This window comes from Nesoenas mayeri (genome assembly GCF_963082525.1).
Source record: "Nesoenas mayeri genome assembly, chromosome: 23".
NCBI lineage: Eukaryota > Metazoa > Chordata > Aves > Columbiformes > Columbidae > Nesoenas > Nesoenas mayeri.
This window is the reverse complement of record NC_137574.1, coordinates 1099944-1120925: the sequence shown is the minus strand read 5'-3', so window position 1 is coordinate 1120925 and position 20982 is coordinate 1099944. Positions and strand designations below refer to the sequence as shown.

The 20982-nt window shown below is 56.8% G+C and overlaps 2 protein-coding genes across 3 annotated transcripts; both read left to right on the top strand.

The window, feature by feature from the left end:
• The first annotated feature begins 743 nt into the window (after positions 1 to 743).
• Positions 744 to 11301, top strand: FRS3 (fibroblast growth factor receptor substrate 3). Of its 2 annotated transcripts, XR_013923204.1 has the most exons (8): positions 744 to 886; positions 1943 to 2077; positions 2271 to 2359; positions 2884 to 3070; positions 5023 to 5184; positions 5758 to 5915; positions 6272 to 7251; positions 11002 to 11301. XR_013923204.1 is itself a non-coding variant. In XM_080358298.1 (7 exons), exons 2-7 carry the CDS (start codon positions 2068 to 2070, stop codon positions 7196 to 7198), a joined length of 1533 nt encoding a protein of 510 aa, XP_080214424.1. In that variant the 5' UTR covers positions 744 to 886; positions 1943 to 2067; the 3' UTR covers positions 7199 to 10776. The 2 variants fall into 2 exon arrangements, 1 of the variants encoding a protein (XP_080214424.1); XM_080358298.1 differs by lacking the exon at positions 11002 to 11301 and having other exon boundaries at positions 6272 to 10776.
• A 933-nt stretch (positions 11302 to 12234) lies between these two features.
• PGC (progastricsin) lies at positions 12235 to 17179 on the top strand. Its single transcript, XM_080358254.1, has 10 exons — positions 12235 to 12309; positions 12853 to 13758; positions 14045 to 14183; positions 14587 to 14704; positions 15276 to 15394; positions 15751 to 15950; positions 16101 to 16223; positions 16309 to 16453; positions 16698 to 16796; positions 16916 to 17179. The coding sequence occupies exons 2-10, from the start codon at positions 13703 to 13705 to the stop codon at positions 17066 to 17068; spliced, it is 1152 nt and encodes a 383-aa protein (XP_080214380.1). The 5' UTR covers positions 12235 to 12309; positions 12853 to 13702; the 3' UTR covers positions 17069 to 17179.
• The last annotated feature ends 3803 nt before the right edge of the window (positions 17180 to 20982 follow it).

The window sequence follows — 20982 nt, the reverse complement described above, 5'->3', positions numbered from 1 at the left end:
GGTGTCCAGCAGCTCTGTGGCGTAACAGCACGGACGGGATTGTAGTTGCAGAGCGTTCACAATTGTACAAATTGCAAGTGTAAAAACAATAAGTGTAAAATCTGCAGCCCAGCCTGACTCTCCTCGTGGCCTCCCTGTGGTCCTGCTGTGCGACAGCCCCCTTGCGTGTACCCAGAGCCACGGGTGTTATCGTGGAGCACTCAGGAGCGCAGGGGCCGAGTCCGGACCCCGTGCAGCCCAACCGGGAGCAATCGAGGGAGTCCAGGGGTGCAGCCGCCTGCGGGACCCCAGCACTGAGCTGCCATGACTGTGCTGGTTTAGTGCTCCGGTACTGGTGGAGCTGGGGCAGGTGGTGTGCAGGGATGCTGTGGATGGGGGGGCTGGATGCAGAAGGCAGCCCTCAGCACCCCTTCCCGCCCCAGACCCCCCAATCCCCTTTCACTGACCCCCCTAGAGCATCCCTCCACCCCAGACCCTCAAGTCGCCCTCCACTGAACGCCCCAATAAAACCTCCTGCCCCTCGCTCCCCCCAAACCTCCCGCACATCGTTTTCCCGCCCCCAGACTGCTAACGAGGCCACGCCCCCTCTGGCCCCGCCCCCGCGGCGGAGGCGCTGCGGACCCAGCGCGCCCCCTGGCGGCCGCGCTGTTCCGTGTCTGGGTCCTCCCAGCCCGAGACGCTCTAGGCGGCGACCGGCGGACTCGCTGCTCCCGGCGGGCCCGGCCCGGGCGGAGGACGCGGCGCTGGCGGGGCCGGACCCGCTCCCGGTCCCCGAGCCCGAGCCCGGACCCGGCGGGCCGGGCAGGGCACGGGCCGGGCTGGGGGCCGGCCGGCAGCGGGTGCCCGGGCCTCAGCTCCCGGACGGCGGAGCCGGGCAGCGCCTCAGGTACCGACCCGCGGCCCGGGCCTTTCCCCGGCACCGCCCGCATGGTCCCGGCCTCCCTCCCGCCTCCCTGTCCCCGCTGTCCCCTCGCAGCTCCAGCCGCCCCCGCTGCCCCCCGGGACTCGCCCTTCCCCAGGCCCCCGGACGCACGGGTGTGCGGGCCCCTCCGGCCCCGTCCTCCCTCCGGCCCTTCCCGTCGGCAGCAGCCCCTCGGTGCCCCGGCAGCCCCGCTGCTCCCCGCTGCAGGCGGGGCCGCTGGGTCCCGGTGGGTCGGTGTGGGGCGGCGGGCACTTCCCGCCGGGTGTCCCGGTCAGGGCTGTCCCGGGGGTCCCGCCGGGGCCTTTGGGATCAGCTGGGCGCTCATGGTCAGTCCCGGGTTCAGGAGAACCGCAGTGAGGGCTGTTCTGCGGCTGGGGCTTGGGGAGAGTGGAAATCCCGGCTGCGGGGCCAGGAGCGCTGGGCTGGGCCCGGGAGGCCGCCGGAGCTTCTGGAGGGTTTGGTTGGGCTGGTGGAGGCTCTGGACGGGCAAACAGCCGTGGGAAAGGTGCGCTGGGTGCGCTGAGAGCGCTGAGCAGGAGACGGAGCCTCCCGGGGTCTGTGTCTGCGAGAAAGGGATGCCACTAAAATATTCGCGGTGAGGAGCAGCAGGAAGCCCTGAGAGTGCTCAGGGATCCCGCTATGATTTTTTGTTTCCTTGTTTGTTCAGTTCTGACCATAATAACTGTTGGGGATGGGCGGCAGCGCTCCAGCCTAACCCCCTCAGCGGTTAGACAGGGGTGGTGAAAGGAGCAGCAGGGGGACAGAGGAATAAAGAAGAAAGAGGGGGCAAAGGTGACAGGTTTTCTACTAGATTTTTAATTTTTACTGATGGGATTGATGAGATGTGAGTGGGAGGGCAGAGACAGAAGAGGACGAGGCCCCTAGTGACCAGATTAGATGAAGCGGAGGGGGATCTGTTGCTAAATTATAGATCAAAGCCTATAAGGTCAGCAGGGAGTGAATCCATACTGAGTCTAGAAAACTGTTTTTTAATTTGTTTAATTGTATTTTCCTTGTCAGGTGGAAGATGGGGCAGTTTGCCTGGTGTTTTAGGTGACTCTGACACCTGGTCACCATGAAGTCCCGAAGGAGATAGAGGGACAGCGGTGGGAATTTCTTCTCACTCCTCCAAAAAAATCCAACAAATGCCTAATGGTAAGAAAGCTGTTGTTTTTAATTAGCCTTATATTGCCTGGCATCCATTAATAAAGAAAGGTATTGAAGAGTTTGAGATCCAACCCCCCTGGGCCACGTGCAGGACACAGGCTGTAAATGCTCTGTGTTTGGAGAGGGTGGGAGGAGCTGGTTCCCAAACCTGATCGCCCTCGGTTTTGTGTCCCCTGCGCAGGGATTACCTCTTACGCTGACGTCATGGGGAGCTGCTGCAGCTGTCTGTGCAGAGACAGCATCCCAGACAACCATCCCACCAAATTTAAGGTGAGTATTGCACACTCCTCCACATCAGAGAGGCTGTGACAGCACCGACAAAGCCCAGCATGGGTTGGATTCCAGGCCTGAAAGGCAAGAAAAGCTCTGCTCTTGCAGAGGAGTCTTTCACTTGATAAGATTTGCAAATAAGTTACTGTTTTGATGGTGATGGTTTTTATTCTTTCCTTTCCTTGAGCAGCCTCTGCTGCAAATGTGTTTGTATTTGCAGTAAAAATTGCCTTTGCACTGAGATTCAGCTTGAGTGAGGAAATAGGGAACTAGAGAGAAACCTTTTATTGCTCAGGGCCGTGTTCCAGTGTCTGCTGAGACGCAGCAGTGGAACTGCCAAGCGCACGGTCTCCAGGGCTGCCGGCTTGGCGCCTTCTGCCAGCAACAAATTCATGCTCCCCACTGAAAAAAAGGCATCTCAGTCAGCGAAGGGGGAATCCGTGGGAATTACAGTGTCTTGTGGGTGGGTTTTTTTTGATACCAATGCACCAAGTGTCCTGACGTGAGCTCCGTGGGCTCTGCAGGTAACGAACGTGGACGACGAAGGTAACGAGCTGGGATCTGGGATTATGGAGCTGACGCAGACGGAGCTCATCCTGCACACGCACAAGCGCGATGCCGTCAGGTGGCCCTACCTCTGCCTGCGCCGCTACGGCTACGACTCCAACCTCTTCTCCTTCGAGAGCGGCCGGCGCTGCCAGACGGGGCAGGGTGAGTGTGGGGCTCCTGCAGGAGGGAACTGCTGAGCTTTCTGTTTTCCGGCAGCCGGAGCGAGCTGGTGCTCGTATCTTCCCATATTCCTGCGTTTAATGAATCAACAGGTTCTTTAGCGTCTTCTGTTCCCCCAGAATACCAGAGCGTGCATGCACATATAGTTAATAGTCCTGATTAAAACGCTAATGAGAACAACATCATGGCTCAGGACCTGGGCTTAAATTTAATGGTCTCATTTTGCTAGTGCGTCGCTGCTCATGAGGCAATGGGTGAAGCAGGCTCGAGCACTGGACGGGGTGTATTTAATGTCAGGGAGGGTGCTGGTGACACTGTCGCTCTCAGTGATGCACAGCTCTGGCAGGAGGGGCTGCTGGACTAGAAAGTGCTTTTTGCAAGCCTGAAGCTTTGTTAAGCATCTTTTAAATCTGGGGATAAAGCAAAAGGGCAACACCGGCACCTTTTTGCAGGTCTCTCTTCGGGTTTGCTCGTTCCCCGGAGCTGCCCAGCGCATGTCAGCAGCAGCGCTCGTTTGAGCACGCTTGGTGTTTCTCCCCGAGTTTGCTCTGCCTCGGTTAGTGCAAGTTCTGCTCCACGCTGCGCACGTGGTGTCTGGCAGCACGTTGTAACGTAGAGGGGAAGGAGTTCTCCTGATTTTGTGCAGGGGGACGCTGTGCTCAGGGAAGGGAAGTGAGTCACCCAGGAGCACATGCCAAGTCATCAGCAGCGCTGGGAACAGCCTCCAGTTTTACAATGGCGCCTGTTCGTTCCTTTACCAGTCTGTCTCTCTTGCTTTTAAAGAGCTGAACGTTTCCTTGGCATCTCCATCCCTGGGAAAAAAAAAAAAGTTTGTTTCCTCATTCTGTTAATGTGTTTGTAAACTCCTCCTTACCCAAAAGGGCTCCACATGGCTGTTCAGTGTCTGTGTAAAGTGCCCTGCAAATCTGTAGTGCCGTATGCTGCTTTTTAATATTTATGAAGTGGGGTTTTCCTCTCCCGGAGTCGTGTGCGTATCCATTGCCAGCGATGGGCGCTGCTTGTCTTCAGTTTCTGGTTTGCCTTTTGCAGTGATCAGAATTCTGCCCTGTGTGTGGTTTGGTTTTTCATTTGACCCAGGTAGAGGGCCTCAAGCAGAACCGTTCGCTCTTAATGTATTGCAGAATTTTTAGCAGACACACACTTACTCATCAGTCTTAACGCAGGCAGAAGTGAGGGGGCAGGCATTGTGTTTTGATCAGTTTTCTCCCTTCCTTGCAGGATTTTTTTCAACCTAGTTAATTTTATTGGATGGACTCCTTCCTTATGCTGCTCCCCACTTTATATAAGGCAGACGTAGCTATTTTTTTTGGCCAGAACGCTTAAAACCTTATTCTTTGGGGTAGCGGCGGTTGTTGCCATGCCGTTCTTGTTGCTATGGCTTTGTGCGTGTGTGTGCGTGCCAGTTTGGGATTGGTTAGCTCTGGTTTGGGCTGCTCACTGTTTAAATCTACACATTTTGGAAAGAGGCTGTTGTCCCTCCCTCGCGTGCACGCTCCGCAGGGCCCAGTTCAGCTTCGAGCAGTCGCTGGAGAGACTTTCCCCGGTAATGAGAATTGGACTGCATACCCAGTGAGTTAAAATAGAATATGAGAGATGAGACAAGACTGGATAGCCTGTCCTTTTCACACCTCTGCTCGTGCGGGATTGGCGGTCATCAGATAACTGGAGTGCTCGCTGTTTTCCTCGTCCTAATGCCCGTTTGCTCAGACGGCTGTTGTCCCGCTGTATTTCTGTTGATGCAATAAGCCACTGACTTCTTGGTTATTCACCTGTGGCTTGCGGGGGTTGATTGTGTTAAACACAGCGAAAGAAATCCAAATTGCCTGTTCATTTAGAGCTGAAAATTACATAAACTCTGGTTGAAGCAGAATCACTTTCTTGCTTTTCTGACTCTCCTCTTCGTTACCGTGCAGGGATTTTTGCCTTCAAGTGTTCCAGAGCAGAGGAGATCTTTAACCTGCTTCAGGACCTGATGCAGTGTAACAGCATCAACGTGGTGGAAGAGCCTGTTGTCATCACCAGGAACAGTCACCCCTCGGAGCGGGAGCCGGCCCGGGCCCCCCAGGCGCCCAGCAGTGAGCCTCCTTCTGCGGGAGAACCGGGGGGACACAGAGCCGGGGGGGTGGCTGTGGTCACGCGACTGAAACTGCCCTTTGCAGCCCCTGCATCTCTCCCGTGCACGGCCTCGCTGCTCACCCGGTTCTTTCTGTCTGTGTGTGCCCCGTACAGCGTGTTTATTTTAAGGTCCCACTTGTCTGCAATGTGGTATTTTGTTTCCAAGGAAATGACAACAAAAAGCCCTTCAAATAGTCCACCGAGGTGTCGCTCTTAGGTTGGTTTTCACCTGGACCGCTGCCAAGCGGCCTTTTTAAGTAGCACCTACAAGGATCAGGTGGTTCCGAGAGGAAACCACATCTGGAAGAATTCGGGTTTGCTCAATTCCTGTCTCCATTAGAAGTGGTGTAAATCAATTTAAACAAGAGAGCCAGGCCCTTGTATTGATAGGAGGTATTTCATGGTGGGATCTTCCCCGCACAGGGTGATTGTGACGTGCAGGGTGCAGTTCAGAGCCCACCTTGCTGTGAAAATGAATCGACTCTTGTACCAAACCAGCGCTCTGATTGTTTTCTGTCCCGGTTCTCTCCCAGGTCTGGGTTACGCTGTCCCGGGATTTCCCAATGGATTTCCCAGCTTCCCTGGCGAAGCGCTGTCGTTCTCGGCAGGCCGGCAGCCCTCGGTGAGCAGCCTCAGACATTCCTCCGTGGGCGAAGACTCTACTCACGCCCTTATTGGGCCCGATGAGCAGGTAAACCTGCATCTCCTCAATTCTGCTCTTTGCAGGCAGTGAACAAGCAGTTTGTCACACTAGGAGTCCTGCGCAATTCTAGATTCTCTTATTTGGGTGATCCTCTTACGCTGTCATCTATTTTTTTTCCTCTTTTCCTTCATTTTGCTCTTGGAGACTTCTGCTCCCTGGCACTTCACTACAACAGACACTCTGTTGAGGCTGACAGGCTGCTTTGATCCACTAGTATTTCCATGACAATTATTTAACAACTATTAAATGAAGAATTTTCCATTCCTGTTGTTTTCTCAGCTGGTGGCACCTGCTTTGCTCTTGTCTCTTCTCCTTTCACTGTCCTTCTACTTCTCTCCTTGCAGTCGCACACCTACGTCAACACGGCCAACGGTGAGCAGGAGCCGAGGGGCCGACACTGTATGCACTCCTTGCCTGAAGTCCACCCTCCTTTCCCCCCTAGGAACCGCAGCTGCTCCCTCGAGGACCGCAATCCCCAGGTCTTCCTGCAGCCAGGGGAGGTTAAATTCGTGTTAGGTCCCACGTCCAACTACAGACGCGTCTGTCGGCAGCACCGTGAGTGCAGGACGCACTTCTGCCCCCCCAACAACAACAACAACGAGTGCGAGGGGGAGTGCCCGTCACCCCAGTGTGTCTACGAGAACGTCAACGGCTTGCTGCCCCCCAGCACCTCCTCTCTCTGCCGAGGCGGACGCTTGAAACTCAGCCGGGAGGACACGGGTTTATCCGTCTGCTCCCACCGCAGAACGGCCTTGCTGCACTATGAGAACTTGCCGTCGCTGCCGCCAGTGTGGGAGTGCCAGCCACTCCGGCACGGCGAGGAGGACGTGGGCGCCGCGGATGTGCTGACACCTTCTCCCAGCGGCTACTCGGAGGCTGGTGAAGAAGAGCCCCTGCAGAACTACATGAACTCGGAGAACACGACGCTGCACCGGGCCAGCGGCCAGCGGCACAGCAGCTTCTTGCCGAAGCCTCGCCGCGGCTGCGTGCCCAGCGTCTTCAGCTTCGACTTCCCCCGGCCCTGTCCAGAGCAGCCGCGACAGCTCAACTACATCCAGGTGGAGCTGGAGGCCGAGCCGCGCAAGGGACATCAGAACCCGCCGGTCCCCCGCGTCCCGCCTCCTGCCACCCACGACGCCCGCCGGACGGACTCCTACGCGGTCATTGACCTCAAAAAGACAGCGGCCATGTCCAGTTTGCAAAGGGCCCTGCCGAGAGACGATGGGACTTCGCGGAAAACTCGCCATAACAGCACTGACCTGCCTCTGTGAGGGGAACGCCAAGTGCAAGCGCCATGTCGTGGCTTCGGTCCCTGCCCTTCAGTGTAATTCCATCCCCCGTTGCCTCTGCTTCCCCGTTCGCCCCATTCCTGGTGTTTTGGGGTGGCCCCTACAGCTAATGTTGAGGCTGGTCTGTCTGTCCATCTGCCTCTCTCCATCTCTCCCCTGTAGTTCATTTTTAAAGCCTTGTGGGATATCTGAGGGTGCAGTTTGAAGGTTAAATCTCTGGTGAGAGGGGCAGGAGGTGCCGGCAGGAGCGCGGGTGCGGTGTGGATGCAGCTCCGGGTTTTGCCTTGTGGTTTCGCCGGTCTGTGCTGGCGGCGCTCGTGCTGCGGTCTCTCCCCCCTTGACTCGCTCCTTTCTCCCCTCTGCACTGTTACTGATTTTCTCGAAGCACATACAAGCCTTTAATACTCCCGTCCCTTTCTCAGATTAAATTTAAGTTGAGCAGTTCTAGAAATCACTAGAGGAGGACAGAGCCATGGGCACAGACACTGTGATCACATAAACCCCATTTCCTGAAGAGACCTCGCTTTGAAAGAGGAGGGCAAGACCGCAACTGTGAGAGAGTTTGGAGGTTTGAGATAGAAAACTTTGATCATACCGTATCCGGTTTTGATTTTTAAGGGTTCTTTTCGGTGGCTGTTCAGAAGTGTTGTCTATCTATTTATTTGTTTACTTATTTATTTATGAAATGTTCTTTTGCACCCCAGTGGTAATTGCCAAATCCAGTGCCAATATGAAACACGTACTCGCTGTGGCTCGCTTCTTCCATCAGGAGATGTATCTCGGCAGAGGTTAGCGGCTTTGCTGAGCTGCCGTTGGGGAAAAGAGCAGCTGTGAATCAAGAAGTTGGTTTTTAACTGGGACTGAGCGTCAGAGGGTGGGTGGGAACGGCCCGGGAGCTGCGGGTGCGCGAGCGGAGCTGCCTGGAGCCCTATCAAAGTCATGGCTGCACCCACGTGCCCGCCCGGGTCCGCGAGAAACGTTTGATGCGTGTTTGGGCTGAATGCGCAGTTTGTTTCCTACAGCTGCGGCCTTGGAAGGGCTGAGTTTCGGCTTTTGGGTGTATTTGTGGCCTTTGATGTGGGTTTTCTCTGTGGGTCTGAGCTGTTGGGCGGGCGGTGGTGCTGCCTGGGCTCTGTGCCCCCTCCCGCTGCGGGGCAATGCAGCTGCACCCTCCTGGCTCCTCTTTGCCATTAGCAGGTGTTTCGAGGGGACGGGAGCGCTCGCGATCACTCTGGCGTCCACCTCTGCTGTGTTCTCCATCTCCTGTCCGTCCAGCTGCAAACTGCTGCTGAGCTTCTCATTTCCGCACTGTTGAAGTTTGACCTTTTTTCTTACTTTGGTGCTGTAATGTCGTGTTGAACCGCGGCCCGTTGAGGAGCAGGGACACGTGCCATGCCGTTCAGAAGAAGTGACAGGAGTATGAGTAATGCCAAGCCTGTGGGGTAAACATGGATTTCTTGGCTTGCCGTTGCACTATAAATTCAAAGAGCACCACATGCTCAAAATCCCTGCTTTTGCCTTTTTTTCTAAGTCCTTGTGCATGTCTTCCATTCTTTTTTCCACCCAACCCTTGTGTAATCTGTAAGTGAAAGGAAACGCAACTAATATATTTTTATATGTATACCAAGTGACTTTATTCAAAGGACAAAACACCCCAACAAGTAATAGGTCCCTGTAAATCTAGCTTTCATTTAGGAAAGGGAGAGAATAAATTATTTATATTAAAAAGTGCATTAAGCTTTAAATAAACTGTTTGAGTGAAGAGTTTCTAAGCTGTAAGTGTCACCCCGGGGCTCCCCCAGGGCAGGGCTCCGGGAGCCTGGGGTGAACCTGCCTGAGCTGGGAAATGCAACGTACTTGTTCCCCTCTTGCCCCAAAAAAGGGCCAAAAGGATGAAACGGGCCATGGAGGAGGAGGAGAGGGCCCTTCCCACCCGCGCAGGCCTTGGCAGGGTGGTTTAAAGGGAAGATGCTGGGGCGCAGGTTGTGTCCTGGGAGGACGAGGTGATGCTGCGGCTGCTCGGCTGTTCTTCGTGTCCCGGGTGCTGTGGAAGTGCTGGGAAGGAGCGGAGCCGTGTTGGGACACAGGCGGCGGTTCTGGGGGCACAGGGAACAGAAATGTCACTGTGGGCTTTCTCCCTGTGTCACACCCCGGCTGGGTCGCGGCTTCCTCTAGTGGCCACGTTTGAAATAGTTTTGGAGGAGAAACCAGGACTGGCTTGAAAGACAGGACATCGCAATTCGCATTTTCTCGTTCCTTCAGCTCCTTGGTTTGGGTGACGGGCAGGAGGGATCTTTCCTTGTTAGCGTTTGCTTTGGTTGGAAATCCTGTTTGTGCAATGTGCTGTGTCTTTATGGCACCTCGTGAACTATCGCGTTTGCTCAGACTTTGGTTCTGACGGAGCTTTGGGCAGCAGGATGCGGCTGCCCGGTTTGTGCATTGAGTCCTCATTGCGCTCCTCCCACCACGGGTGAGACCGAAGTTCAAGGGACGACTCGCCAAGCAGCCCCATCCAGACAGTTTCACTGTCTTAACCTTTTTGAGTGATTCTTGTTTGAGCTTTGAGTTAATCAATGGGAATTATTCCCCGGTGAATGCATAAATAGATCTTTTACCCTTCCCTTTCCCAGCGACCTGTTGGTAGGGAGACAGCTTCCCCCAGCACTCAGTTGTCTTTTATTGTGGGGGGGGTTTTCATTTGTTTTTAACCCATGTTATGTGTCTGCGTTTCCCCGGGGAAGGAGGCTGGAATGTCAGCTGTACCTGCCTTACAGGGCGAGGATGGCAACGGAGAGCCTGGATGGTGAGGGTTGGGGGATCAGTATTTCTGCAAAGAGACTCGAATGTGTCAGTTCTTACTGAAATATTATTTTTATTACTTAAGCCATGCTGTGCACTGGGGCTAAAACACAGAGCTTGGTGTTAGAGCCGTCTGTTCTCAGCCATTTCTCCCCAGGTCTTTCCTCTGTCCCCTGTGATGCTTCTCAACCCTCTCGGGTGGTGTCTTGACTGTGAAGTGTCATTAACCAATGATCGTTAATGAACGCATTGCCTAAATTTAGCTCCTGGGAGGGCTGCCATCCTTCTTTCTGGGAAGTTTGTCTTTCCCTCCAACTTGGCTGGTCTTGAAATGCCGCACACAGGTAGCAGAACAGGTTTACATTCCTATACCGAACGGGCGAATACATTAGTGGAAATCCTGAGAGCTTTGAAGTTGGCAATTACAGGCCAGGCTATGGAAAAGGCTAATTGTAAAGAAGGGAGATAATTTGTTTTCCTTCCACAAGTGGATGTGATTTTGCAGCTGAAAGGCGCAGATGCACCCGTGTTATCTCCAGCTCTTCTCCCGCGCGGTTCTGCGTGTTGTTCCTTGTGCCGGTGTCTTTGATACTGAACATTTCTGATGCGGCAGAAGAACGAAGGTGCTTCGGGGCCGCGGCCACCGGGGTTCGCTGCTCCGAGCAGGGCGTTGATCTCGCTGTGTAAGTGCTTCTTCGGGTTATTTCTGTAGAAATCCATTCCACCCCTCGATCCGTCCCACCGGGGTAACCTCACAGGCGAGGAGCAGCAGCAGCGCTCGTGTCTGACCTTAACGTGCACCACGAATGTATACAGAATAAACTGAGTATGACGATCGGCCCGTGGTCCTGTCGTTTGTGTGTGCTGCAGAAAAACAAGTGTCATTTCAAACCGAACTGTACTCTTTATTTGAAATGGAAAGGCCAGCAGGCACCAGTTGTCCTCACGCAATTCAGGCTGGATTTCTTGCAACCTCTGTTTTCCAGGTCTCCCTCCCCTGAAGGAGCAACGTCTCTGTCCTCCTGTGTTCTGCCTGGAGCAACCTGCTGTCTTCCACCTGGCTGGTCCCACTGCAGAGAGCTTGAACAAAACAGAGAAGATCATCATGGAGCGGCTGATCCCCGCCCTGGCTTGGGAAGTTAAATGTTAGACCGAGAGCCCAGCAGTTCATTTCAGGAGCCGTTCTCATGGTTGCCTGGGAAAGGAGGAATATTTAGATTAAGGTGGCTGGAAGCGGTTCATCTGCGTAATACAGCCGGTGTTTTGGAAATAAACAGCTGAGAGCAGCTTGGGCAGTGCGGGGCGCAGGGGCCGTGTGTGCGGCTCACACGCAGCTGCCCCGGCCACGTGTGCCGTCGTGGCTCCCATCGCCCGTTCTCGGCTGGCGAACCGCGCAGAGGGCAGTTCTGCTCCAGGCAGAGCCTACAGAGCTGCTTAACTTAACCACACCGAGCAAGGCTGCTTCAGTGATGAGAGTGTTAACTCCAATGGGGTTGGGCACCTTCAGGAGGGGTTTGAGCTGGCGCGGTGCTTACAAGAGCAACAGGGAAGCTCCTGCCAGTCCCGTGTGCGTGGTTATTAAGCTCCGTGCTGTTGTTTGTTGAGGTGAACGGCAAGAGCAGGTGTCTGGGGCAGAGACACAGGAACCAGGCTGGTAAATTGTGCTGGAGTCGGGACCGGTCACTTCTCTGTGTTATTGCTGTGGGTAGAGGGGAGCCTGGAGCAGAGCAGGATGTTCAGGGTGATGCCGAGGTCCCGGGCAGGTGTCTGTCCCGGTGGCTCTGCTGTCCGCACGCAGGACGGGGCTCTGGGCCCCGGATTGCGCTGCAGAGCCCGTTTCTAACCCTGTGAAACGCTCCGTCGAGAGCTCCCGGCCTTCGGGAGACGGTGCCGCCCCTGCCCTGGCTGTTTGCTCTGCTGGAACCCGGCACACCCGCAGCCGGCCAACCTGGGGTCAGGAAGCGCCAAAAGTGGAATCCGTGTGTGTGCTGTAGAGGGCACCTGATTCCTTTGTCTTCTGGCAAGGCCGAGTCCCCGTGGGGACCTGCAGATAACACTCGCTATATCGACGTTTTGATAACTGCTCTTTGCTTTCAGCCAGAATTTGCTTTTTTTATCCAATCTTAATAAGTTGATCTTCCTATCAATCCTGCTAGCAAACAAGATAATTGCTTTATTATAGTCTCAATATCCACCAAAGGACACGCGCTCCCTGGTGCTCCCGAGGGAATAAAGTCCGTGCGGAGCATCGACACGGGATGAGGACGGTGACAGTAACAGTGACAGCGGGGCAGGTGAGGACAGCGGGGCTGCCAGCGGGGCCAGGGGAGCTCTAGAAAGCATTTCATAGGATCACAGAACGGTTTGGGACCTTAAAGATCACGTAGTTCGAACCCCCCTGATTATTTTTGCCTGGCTCCCTCCTTGCTGAGACGCGTCGCTCCTGAGCTGGGATGAGCTGATCCTTGAATATTAAGCAGAGTTTTGGGGCCCCTCTTCCCTCCAGGGCTTTGTCCCCTGATGTTGTGCAAGCGGATCCCTCGAGAGGCCACATTTGCTCCCTGAGCGCCGGGCAGGGCTTTGCTGTGCACCCCGAACAGCACAACAAGGCTGCCCCGGCGCTTCGGCTTCTGACTGCAAACGGCTTGCTCAGTTTCCTAGAAAATATTTAAGTTGTGACCAAAAATATTTTGGTCCATTTGCTAGAAAAATATTTGGGTTATAACCAAAAATATTTTGGGCCATTTGCTAGAAAATATTTTGGTTATAACCGAAAACGCCGGGGTGTTCGTTGGCAGTTCGGGAGGTCTGTGTTTGCTGTTCACTTTTTTCCACAGGAAAAAGAAAGCGAATGAGGAATTTCCTGGTTCTCTGGGCTGGTGCAAGACCCGGCGGTGCGTTAAACCGCCCCATGCAGGAGGAACAGCACCTGCCTCCTGACGCAGGGTGGAGAGGGAATTGGTTGCTTCAGAAAATTATTTTAAAAATAAAACAAAATATGGGATTTCTGTCTAGAATAGTGTGAAAGCAGGAGCAGGATTGCGGTGTGTGACGTGGAAATGAGCAGGAGGAGAGGATGCTGAAGGACTGGGAGGCTGATGAAGGGCTGGAGGAGCACAGAGCAGCATGGAAACCACCGCTGGGGAAGCACAAGGAGCCCCTGGGGCTGGGGAGCGGAGCTGCAGCCCCAGCCCTGGGAAAGCCCCAGCGCCCGCGTTTCCATCCCTCCTCCTGCCAGAAGGTCCCGGCCGGGCGGAAGAACCGCAGACGAGAGTCCGACACGTTTTCCATCCTGTGCCAAAAAAGCCGCGAGCACCTTTGTTTTGGGCAAAGGTTTGAGGCGGTTTTGACGAACACCGATAACGCCCCAGCGCGCTGACGTTGTGGGTCACTCCTCTCCCCGTGGCGATAAGAGCCGGGCGCTTATCGGATGGTGACGCTTTGATCTCGCTACCCAAGACGTGTGCTGCTCTACCCTCACCTGAGCGCCTCGCTAAGGACACAAACTCCTCAACATCCTCCTGGCCCAAAATACAAAGAAAGCCTTGAAGCCGGGGCTGCGCGGGGTGGTAATGGAAAACGGAGGTCAGCAGATAAGCGGGTATAAAAGCGGGGAGCCCGCGCGGCTCAGCCGGCTGCTGCCGTCGTGGACAAGGCGCTCGGGGAGCCCAGGGTGACAACTGCAGCATGAAGCACCTCGTCCTGGCCCTGCTGTGTCTGCAGCTCTCGCAGGGGCTGGTGAGGTGGGTGTTGCAGCAGAAAGAACAGGGAGAGGGTGGGTGACAGCCTGGCTGCAGCTGGAACCCGCACGGGCTGCCCCGCGTCCCCAGGGATGCTGCCCACGTGTCACCGGGGTGACTCCAGCATCCTGCATCCCGCAGAGCAGCGGGGCCGAGGGGACACGAGCAGCAGCCCAGCGGAGGGTTCCACGGAGCCCAGAGCACTCATTAGAAAATGCCCAAATCTCCTAATTTCTTGCTGTGCCACGTTCTTCATTGTTTTGTTTCGGTTTGTTTTTCCTCTGTACAGAATCAAGCTGAAGAAAGCCAAGTCTATACGGGACAAAATGAGGGAGGCCGGCGTGCTGGAGGACTACCTGAAGAACGTTAAATACAAGCCAGCCAGTGAGGCCCAAGTTGTGTATGAGCCGATAACCAACCACCTGGATGTGAGTCCCGGCTCCCTCTCCCGCTGCCCTCCTGCCCGCAGAGGGATCTGTTCACCCCGAGCCCCCGGGAGTGAAAGATCTGCTTTTTTCCATTCTTTTTTAAAGCTTCTGCTTTAGACTTTAGAAAAGTTCCCCCTGCCCAACCCTCAAACGTGATGTTTTTCTGTATGTAAGAAAAGGCATAAAAAAGAGAAATATTTAATATTACATCTTTGGGGAGAAAAAGCAAGGTGAGAGTTCGCTCCATTCCTGTCTACTTCGTTATGTGCAAGAGCGATCCTGGCGCTCCCCAGCACTGGGGACGCTGGTGGGGGGCTGGGAGGCAAGAGCCTGGTCTGCGCTGCCCTGTGGCCAACGCGGCTGCGCCCGTGGCCAACGCGGCTGCCCCGTCTCTCGCCCGCAGTCCTCCTACTTCGGGGAGATCAGCATCGGGACCCCGCCGCAGAACTTCTTGGTGCTTTTTGACACCGGTTCCTCCAGCCTCTGGGTTCCCTCCACCTACTGCCAGAGCCCACCGTGCTGTGAGTACCGCAGCCCCCTGAGCCCCCTCGCCGGGGAAATGGCGATGCCAGACCAAAAATGACCCCGGCACGCTGCTCTGGGACAGCGGCTGCCCAGGACCAGCTGCTGCCTTGCTTGGGAAGTGCAGAGCTCCCAGCCTGGCGTGCTGGGCTAACAAAGGTGGCCAAATCACTGTGGCCATCATGGGTGTCCCCAGAGCGCAGAAATCGCAGGGGTTGTGCCTGAGCTTCGTGGCCAGGCTGAGGAGGAGCTGCAAATGGTGGAGCTGATGTCTCGCTCCCCGGCAGAGCCCATCGACGTAACTCGCTGCTGGCGATGGGGATGCAGCTGCTGATGGCTTTGCTCCCGCTGGGCTGTGATCACAACAGCTGTCCCCTTGAGGGGTGCGGGCAGCGCTGGGATGCAAACCTTGGAGAGAACGGTGAGAACACCCGTTCTGCTCTTCTCAACCTGCTCTCCGCTGGGGAAGCCGCTGTCCCGGGCGTTATCCCGACAGAGCAACTGGCACCGCAGTCCCATGGGGGCCAGGCCAGCGTGTGCCCAGGAGCCTTGTCCTCTTCTCTCACGCAGACAATCACGCCAAGTTCAATCCCAGCGCGTCCTCCACCTTCACCAGCAGCAACCAGACCTACAACGTCTCGTACGGCAGCGGCACGCTCACGGTGCTGCTGGGCCGCGACACGCTGCGGGTGAGCAACTGGCCTTGAGTTGCGCCGGGGGAGGTTGAGGTTGGATCTGGAGAACAATTTCTCCCCCGAAGGGCTGTGGGGCATTGGAACAGGCTGCCCAGGGCAGTGCTGGAGTCACTTGGGCAAACCAGGGCCTGAGATGGGCAGAACCCCTCTAAAGTGGTTATTGCCGCCCTCAGTTACCCAGCTTTGTTTCAACCCAATTCCTGCGTATTTTCCCAGCTGCCTAGTGGTGTTTTCAACAGCTGTGACCCTGCACTGTGCTCTTTGGGCTTTCAGAGCACCAGTCATCCCACCTGACGGCCGCTCGGTCTGCCCAAGCATACGGGCTGACCTGGTGTCTCGTTCCCCTCCAGATCCAGAACATCACGGTCACAAACCAGGAGTTTGGGCTCAGCAAGAACGAGCCAACCCACCCGTTCTACTATGCGGATTTTGACGGGATCCTGGGGATGGGCTACCCCTCGCTGGAGTCAGGAGGGATGGCCACCGTGCTGCAGGGCTTGCTGCAGCAGAACCAGCTCGCCCAGCCCATCTTCAGCATCTACTTCTCTCGGTAAAACCTTGCCAGGGATCTTTGGACATCTTCTTGTGCTCCAATGTCCCCTTGCCTGTCCCTATGCAGATTCCTGGGGAATCTGTTCCTCGCTAGCCCATGCGTATCGCACTGATTTACCCATCTCTGCTGCTGTAACTGTTTTTGCAGTGAACCTGCCTACAACTATGGGGGAGAGCTCATTCTCGGGGAAGTTAACACTCAGCTCTTCCGTGGGGACATTCTGTGGGCAGCGGTGACCCAGCAGCGTTACTGGCAGGTGGCACTTGATGAGTGAGTTGTGTTTGTACCTGATGGGGACAGGTTCAGCTGCCAGTGGGTGCCTGAAGTGACGCCCTTCTCCCCGTGCTCCTGCCAGGTTTGGTATCGGAGACGTGGTGACGGGCTGGTGCAGGCAGGGCTGCCAGGCCATCGTGGACACGGGGACATTCCTGCTGACGGTGCCCCGGGAGTACATGGGCACCTTCGTTGAGGCCGTGGGTGCCCAGCAGACCAGCTATGGGGTAAGTGCAGGGGGTGCTGTGGAGGTGCCCCCAGAGCAGTGGGGACACTTGCGAGGGAGCCAGAAACTGTGGGCTTGAGCAGATCCTGCAAAACTCAGGTGGCATCTGCAGAGCATGTTGCTGCAGGCGTGTCAGAGAGGTGACGTGGCACTGGCAGGGGACAAAGCGTGTGTTACCCCACATATGGGGGTATCTCTCCTCTTGGTCTTCCAGCCATAACCTCCTCTTCGCCCTCTCTCCGCAGTATGAGGTTGAGTGTGATGAGATCCAGAACATGCCCACCATCACCTTCATCATCAGCGGCGTTCAGCTCCCGCTCTACCCCTCCGCCTACGTCCTGAACGTATGTACCATATCAGCCGAGTAGCTTCCTCCTGCTGGGTCCTTGAGGGCCAGGACTCCATCCCCGCTGCTGCCCTGGGGCTCGGTTGGGGCTCTGACTCCCCGTTGTTCCCCCTACAGAACAAAGGCTACTGCATTCTGGGGGTCGAGGCCACCTACCTGCCCCCCCAGAACGGGCAGCCGCTCTGGATCCTGGGGGACGTCTTCCTCAGGGAGTATTACACCGTGTTTGACATGGCTGACAACCGCGTTGGCTTCGCCCCGGCGGTGTAGAGGAGCGCAGCAGCAAATCCAGCGCCTCTCCTGGCCACACACGCCGCAGCCAGCGTTGCTGGAGCGCGACAGGGTTCCTATGGACCTTTATGTCCCTTTACATGCCCGCGTGGCTCCCCGTCCCTCCGGGATTTCTGTGTAAGGGTGTTCTTACAGTCTCCTGTTACAAATAAACCCCAACATCCCAAATTGTCTCTGACCTTCTGAGTTTGTTGAGTGATGCCTGAGCACAGAGCGACACGTTGCGTGTCTCGGCTGCTCTTTCTGCAGCAAGGTAAGTGCCGCGATAAACTCCCGGGCTGATTTCTGCCAAGTCAGCACGGGAAGGCGGTGGGGACGCTGTCCCTGTGTGGTGCAGAGCTCAGCACTGATGCTTCTTGCAAAGGGGTACGGTGTGTCAGCTCCGCTGGGCGCTGCAGACTTGGTGCGGGGGGAAGCAGGCGGCTGCCGTCCCCCAAATGGCAGCCTTTGTGCCTGCACCCCACTCCTGTCCTTGTCGCCAATGAGGGACAGGCCCAGAACGTGGGTCCTCACCTTGTTCCTGCCAGGGCTTTGCTCCCAGGCTGCGCCGCTCGGCCGAGGGTAGAAGGTAGAGCCATGGGGCCGGTCGGTCTCCACCTCCGTTCCTCTTGCTGGGAATCGGGAAACCTCGTCAGAGGTGCGTGTGGAAAGCGACTAATCTCCATTGCGGCTGGATAAGGTTTAATAAAGTCCTCTGATTAAGTGAGAGCGGGAATATGAAGCCAGCTTAGGTGAGCCATGACATTCAAATGACCCCTAAATCCTGAAATGGGGCTATTCAGTGGGGTAAAACAACAGCCAGAGTATCGGGAATCACGATCTGTGGCTGAAGGGGACGGGGAACACCTTGGCCGGGGGAGGCTTGGGCAACACTGCTCTTTCCTGGGCTCCAAACTCATTTCTTAGAAGCTCTTTATCATTGGAGCTCATTATCAGATATATTAATAGCTCTGTCATTTCACCAGAGAAAGGACACAAACTCCTCTGTGCTTTGTGTCAAAATATTGACACAGGCTGAGCGCAGCGAGGCGGAGATCAGGCAGACGGGGTAGCAGGAATGGACGAGCTTTGCCCTGTCACCCTGGGGGTGCTGGGGCTGGCTGGGAAATCAGGGTGACCAGGAGAAATTCAGGCTGTAGCAGGTGCTCAGCAGTGGCCCAGGGACCCCAGGGCTGAGCCGGTGTGGTCGCTGGAGGCTTCAGAAACCAGTTTGGAGCAGGATGTGCAGAGACAAGCTGCGTGTGAACAGCGCTCAGTTCATCAGGTTTGGGGGAATTGCCCGCACATATTTGCAAATAAATTAGGGATTGGAAAGCACCATGCGAAGACACTCAGGCTGAGGAAAACACCCTGGTTTTCTTCTCCAGGGGTAAATCTCTCCATCGCTGCAGCCTTGAAGGATGGGGGATGAGAAGGAAGGGGGTGGTGTGCCTGGGACACGGCTGTGACCAAAGCTGTGACTGCACAGTTCCCCGGCAGCTGCTGGACCCCAACAGTCCCATCTGGAGGGGCCAAGCACCCCTGTGCCTCGAGCAGGCACTCGCTGCTCCTGCTCCCACCACCTTGCGCAGCTCCAGGTCACTGCTCACCCTGCACGGCTGCAACGGCCTCTGGCACCAGTGCAAGGAGCTGCATAATCCTGATGCAAGGAGCTGCACAACCCTGGTGCAAGGAGCCACATGACCTTGGCGCAAGGAGCTGCATAATCCTGGTGCAAGGAGCTACATGATCCCAGTGCAAGGGGCTGCACGATCCTTGTGCAAGGGGCTTCATAGCTTTGGTGCAAGGAGCTCATGATCCTAGTGCAAGGGGCTGCACGATCATGGTGCAAGGGGCTTCATGGCCTTGGTGCAAAGAGCTTCATGGCTTTAGTGCAAGGAGCTACACGACCCTGGTGCAAGGGGCTGCACCCCCCACCCTTTCGTCTCGCTGTGGGGGTGGAAACCCCCCATTTTTGGGGAGGAAATCCCCTACCCCGAAGTGCAGCTGTGGCCGAGGGGGGAACTACAAGTCCCGGCAGGCGCGGGCAGCGCGGCCCCGCGGCCCGGCAGCTCCCGGCGTGCAGCGAGGCCCGGGCGGGGCGGGCGCTGCTGCCACCCCCGGCGCGGGAGCAGCGGGGCCGGCCCGGGCGCTCGGTCCCTTCGGCGATCCCCCCGCCGGTGGCCGCCGGTGAGTGCAGCGGGGGAGCGGGGCGGCGGGGCCCGCGGCGCGGAGCCCGGCGGGGCGGGGGGCGGGGGGTGCTCCCGCTCCTGGCCCGTCCGGGGGCGCTCGGACTCGCAGCCGTGGGGTTGTTGCTTTTTTTATTTTGTCTTCTTTTTTTTCCTTCTTTGCTGTAAATAATAAGGATCCCCCGCCCGCCCCCGGGACCAGCCCCCGCCTGCAGGAGGTTCCAGCCCGGCTGCCGCACTTGAGCAGCCGGTTGAGGGCTCGGGGGGCTCCGGCAGCTTGGCCGGGTGTCCCCTCCGAAAGGCCGGGGGTCCTGGGGGCTGCGGGCCCCCCGGCAGCCGGGGGTGACTTGCTCGGGTCGCCTTTACAAGCGTAACCCCCCCCGGCCCCCGCACCGTTTACACTGTGCGTGGGGAAACTGAGGCACGGATGCTCCAGCCCTCGGTGCTGACACTGGGAGCGCTGGGTTTGCTCGAGGGTTTCTGTGAACCCCCCCGGCTGCGAATCCTTGCCAGCCTGGGGGGACAGGAGCTGGCTGCCCCCCGACCCTTCTGCTCTTGGAGTCTGCAAAAGGCAGGGGGAGGGTTGGGGTATCCCTGTCATGCAGCTTTTAGGGGATCACCAAGAGGACCCCCCCGTCCCAGCCTGCAACTCGCTCCTCCGGGGCAGCAGGAGTTTGGCGGGGGCACAGGAGGGGGCTGCACCTAACTGCCCGCCGCCAATTAATTATATTCATGAATTAATTGCAAAGCAGGAAGGATTACGCCAGCGTTCATACCCATGTCCTCTAAAGCTTCAGTGAGTCAGATGATGGGGAAATTTCCTTAAAAAAAAAAAAAGTAAAAGAGCCAAAATATGGTGGTTATTGTTGTGCTTTTCTAAGACAAATAAATAAGCCCGTGCAAGTCCGGGGACAAGCAGGGCCTGCTTCCAGGATCGCAGCGCTTCTGCGCGTTCCTGGCCCTGGGGGCATGGCGGAGTTTGTGATTTGATTTTTATGTAACAGCAGAGTCGGGTGGGCAGCAAAGGTGTGGGGCTCGGGGGATTTGATTTCCCCGGCCGTCCGCTGCAGTTTCTCCTGCCATGTTTGCTCGGCTTCATGCACGGCTGCTCGCCCGGCCCGCGGAGGGAGCGGGGCTGGTGCCTCTGGCCGCGGGCGCCGGTGGCGGCTGAGCCTGCGCTCACCTGCACCCGGGGATCCGGCCGGGAAAACCGTCCCGGGGCCGGTGGGCCTGTGGGAATTGTGCTGCTGGAGCTGCTCAACCGCCCGGTTCAGGCGGCGGGGTCGGTGCCGATGGGGTCGGACTCGCAGCCCCACGGCGGGTGACGCGCGGGTCCCAGCTGCGTGGAGGGCGGCCGGCGTGTTTTCCAGGGATGCGGGTTTGCCTCCCCAGGGATGCCACCTTTGCCTCCTGCCCTTATCAGTAGGAAACCACTCCGGGGTGGAGCTGGCGGCAACGGGGCGACTCCAGCATCCGGGTGTTTGGGATGGAAGCTGTGATTCCAGCCAGGGCTTTTATTTCTTTTTCCACGCTCCACGGCACCGAGTTTATGGCACATGTGTTCCTGGTCCCCCCTGCTGCTACCGCCTTTGCTGTGACGAGGTTTCCCCATTTGCCGGTTTTCGGCAGTGCTGTGGGGAAAGGGAAGAGCCCTGTGTGTGTGAGCGACAAAGTGATGAATCATCGGAGCAGGGGGGACATTTCCAGGGCTGAGGGTGGGGTGGC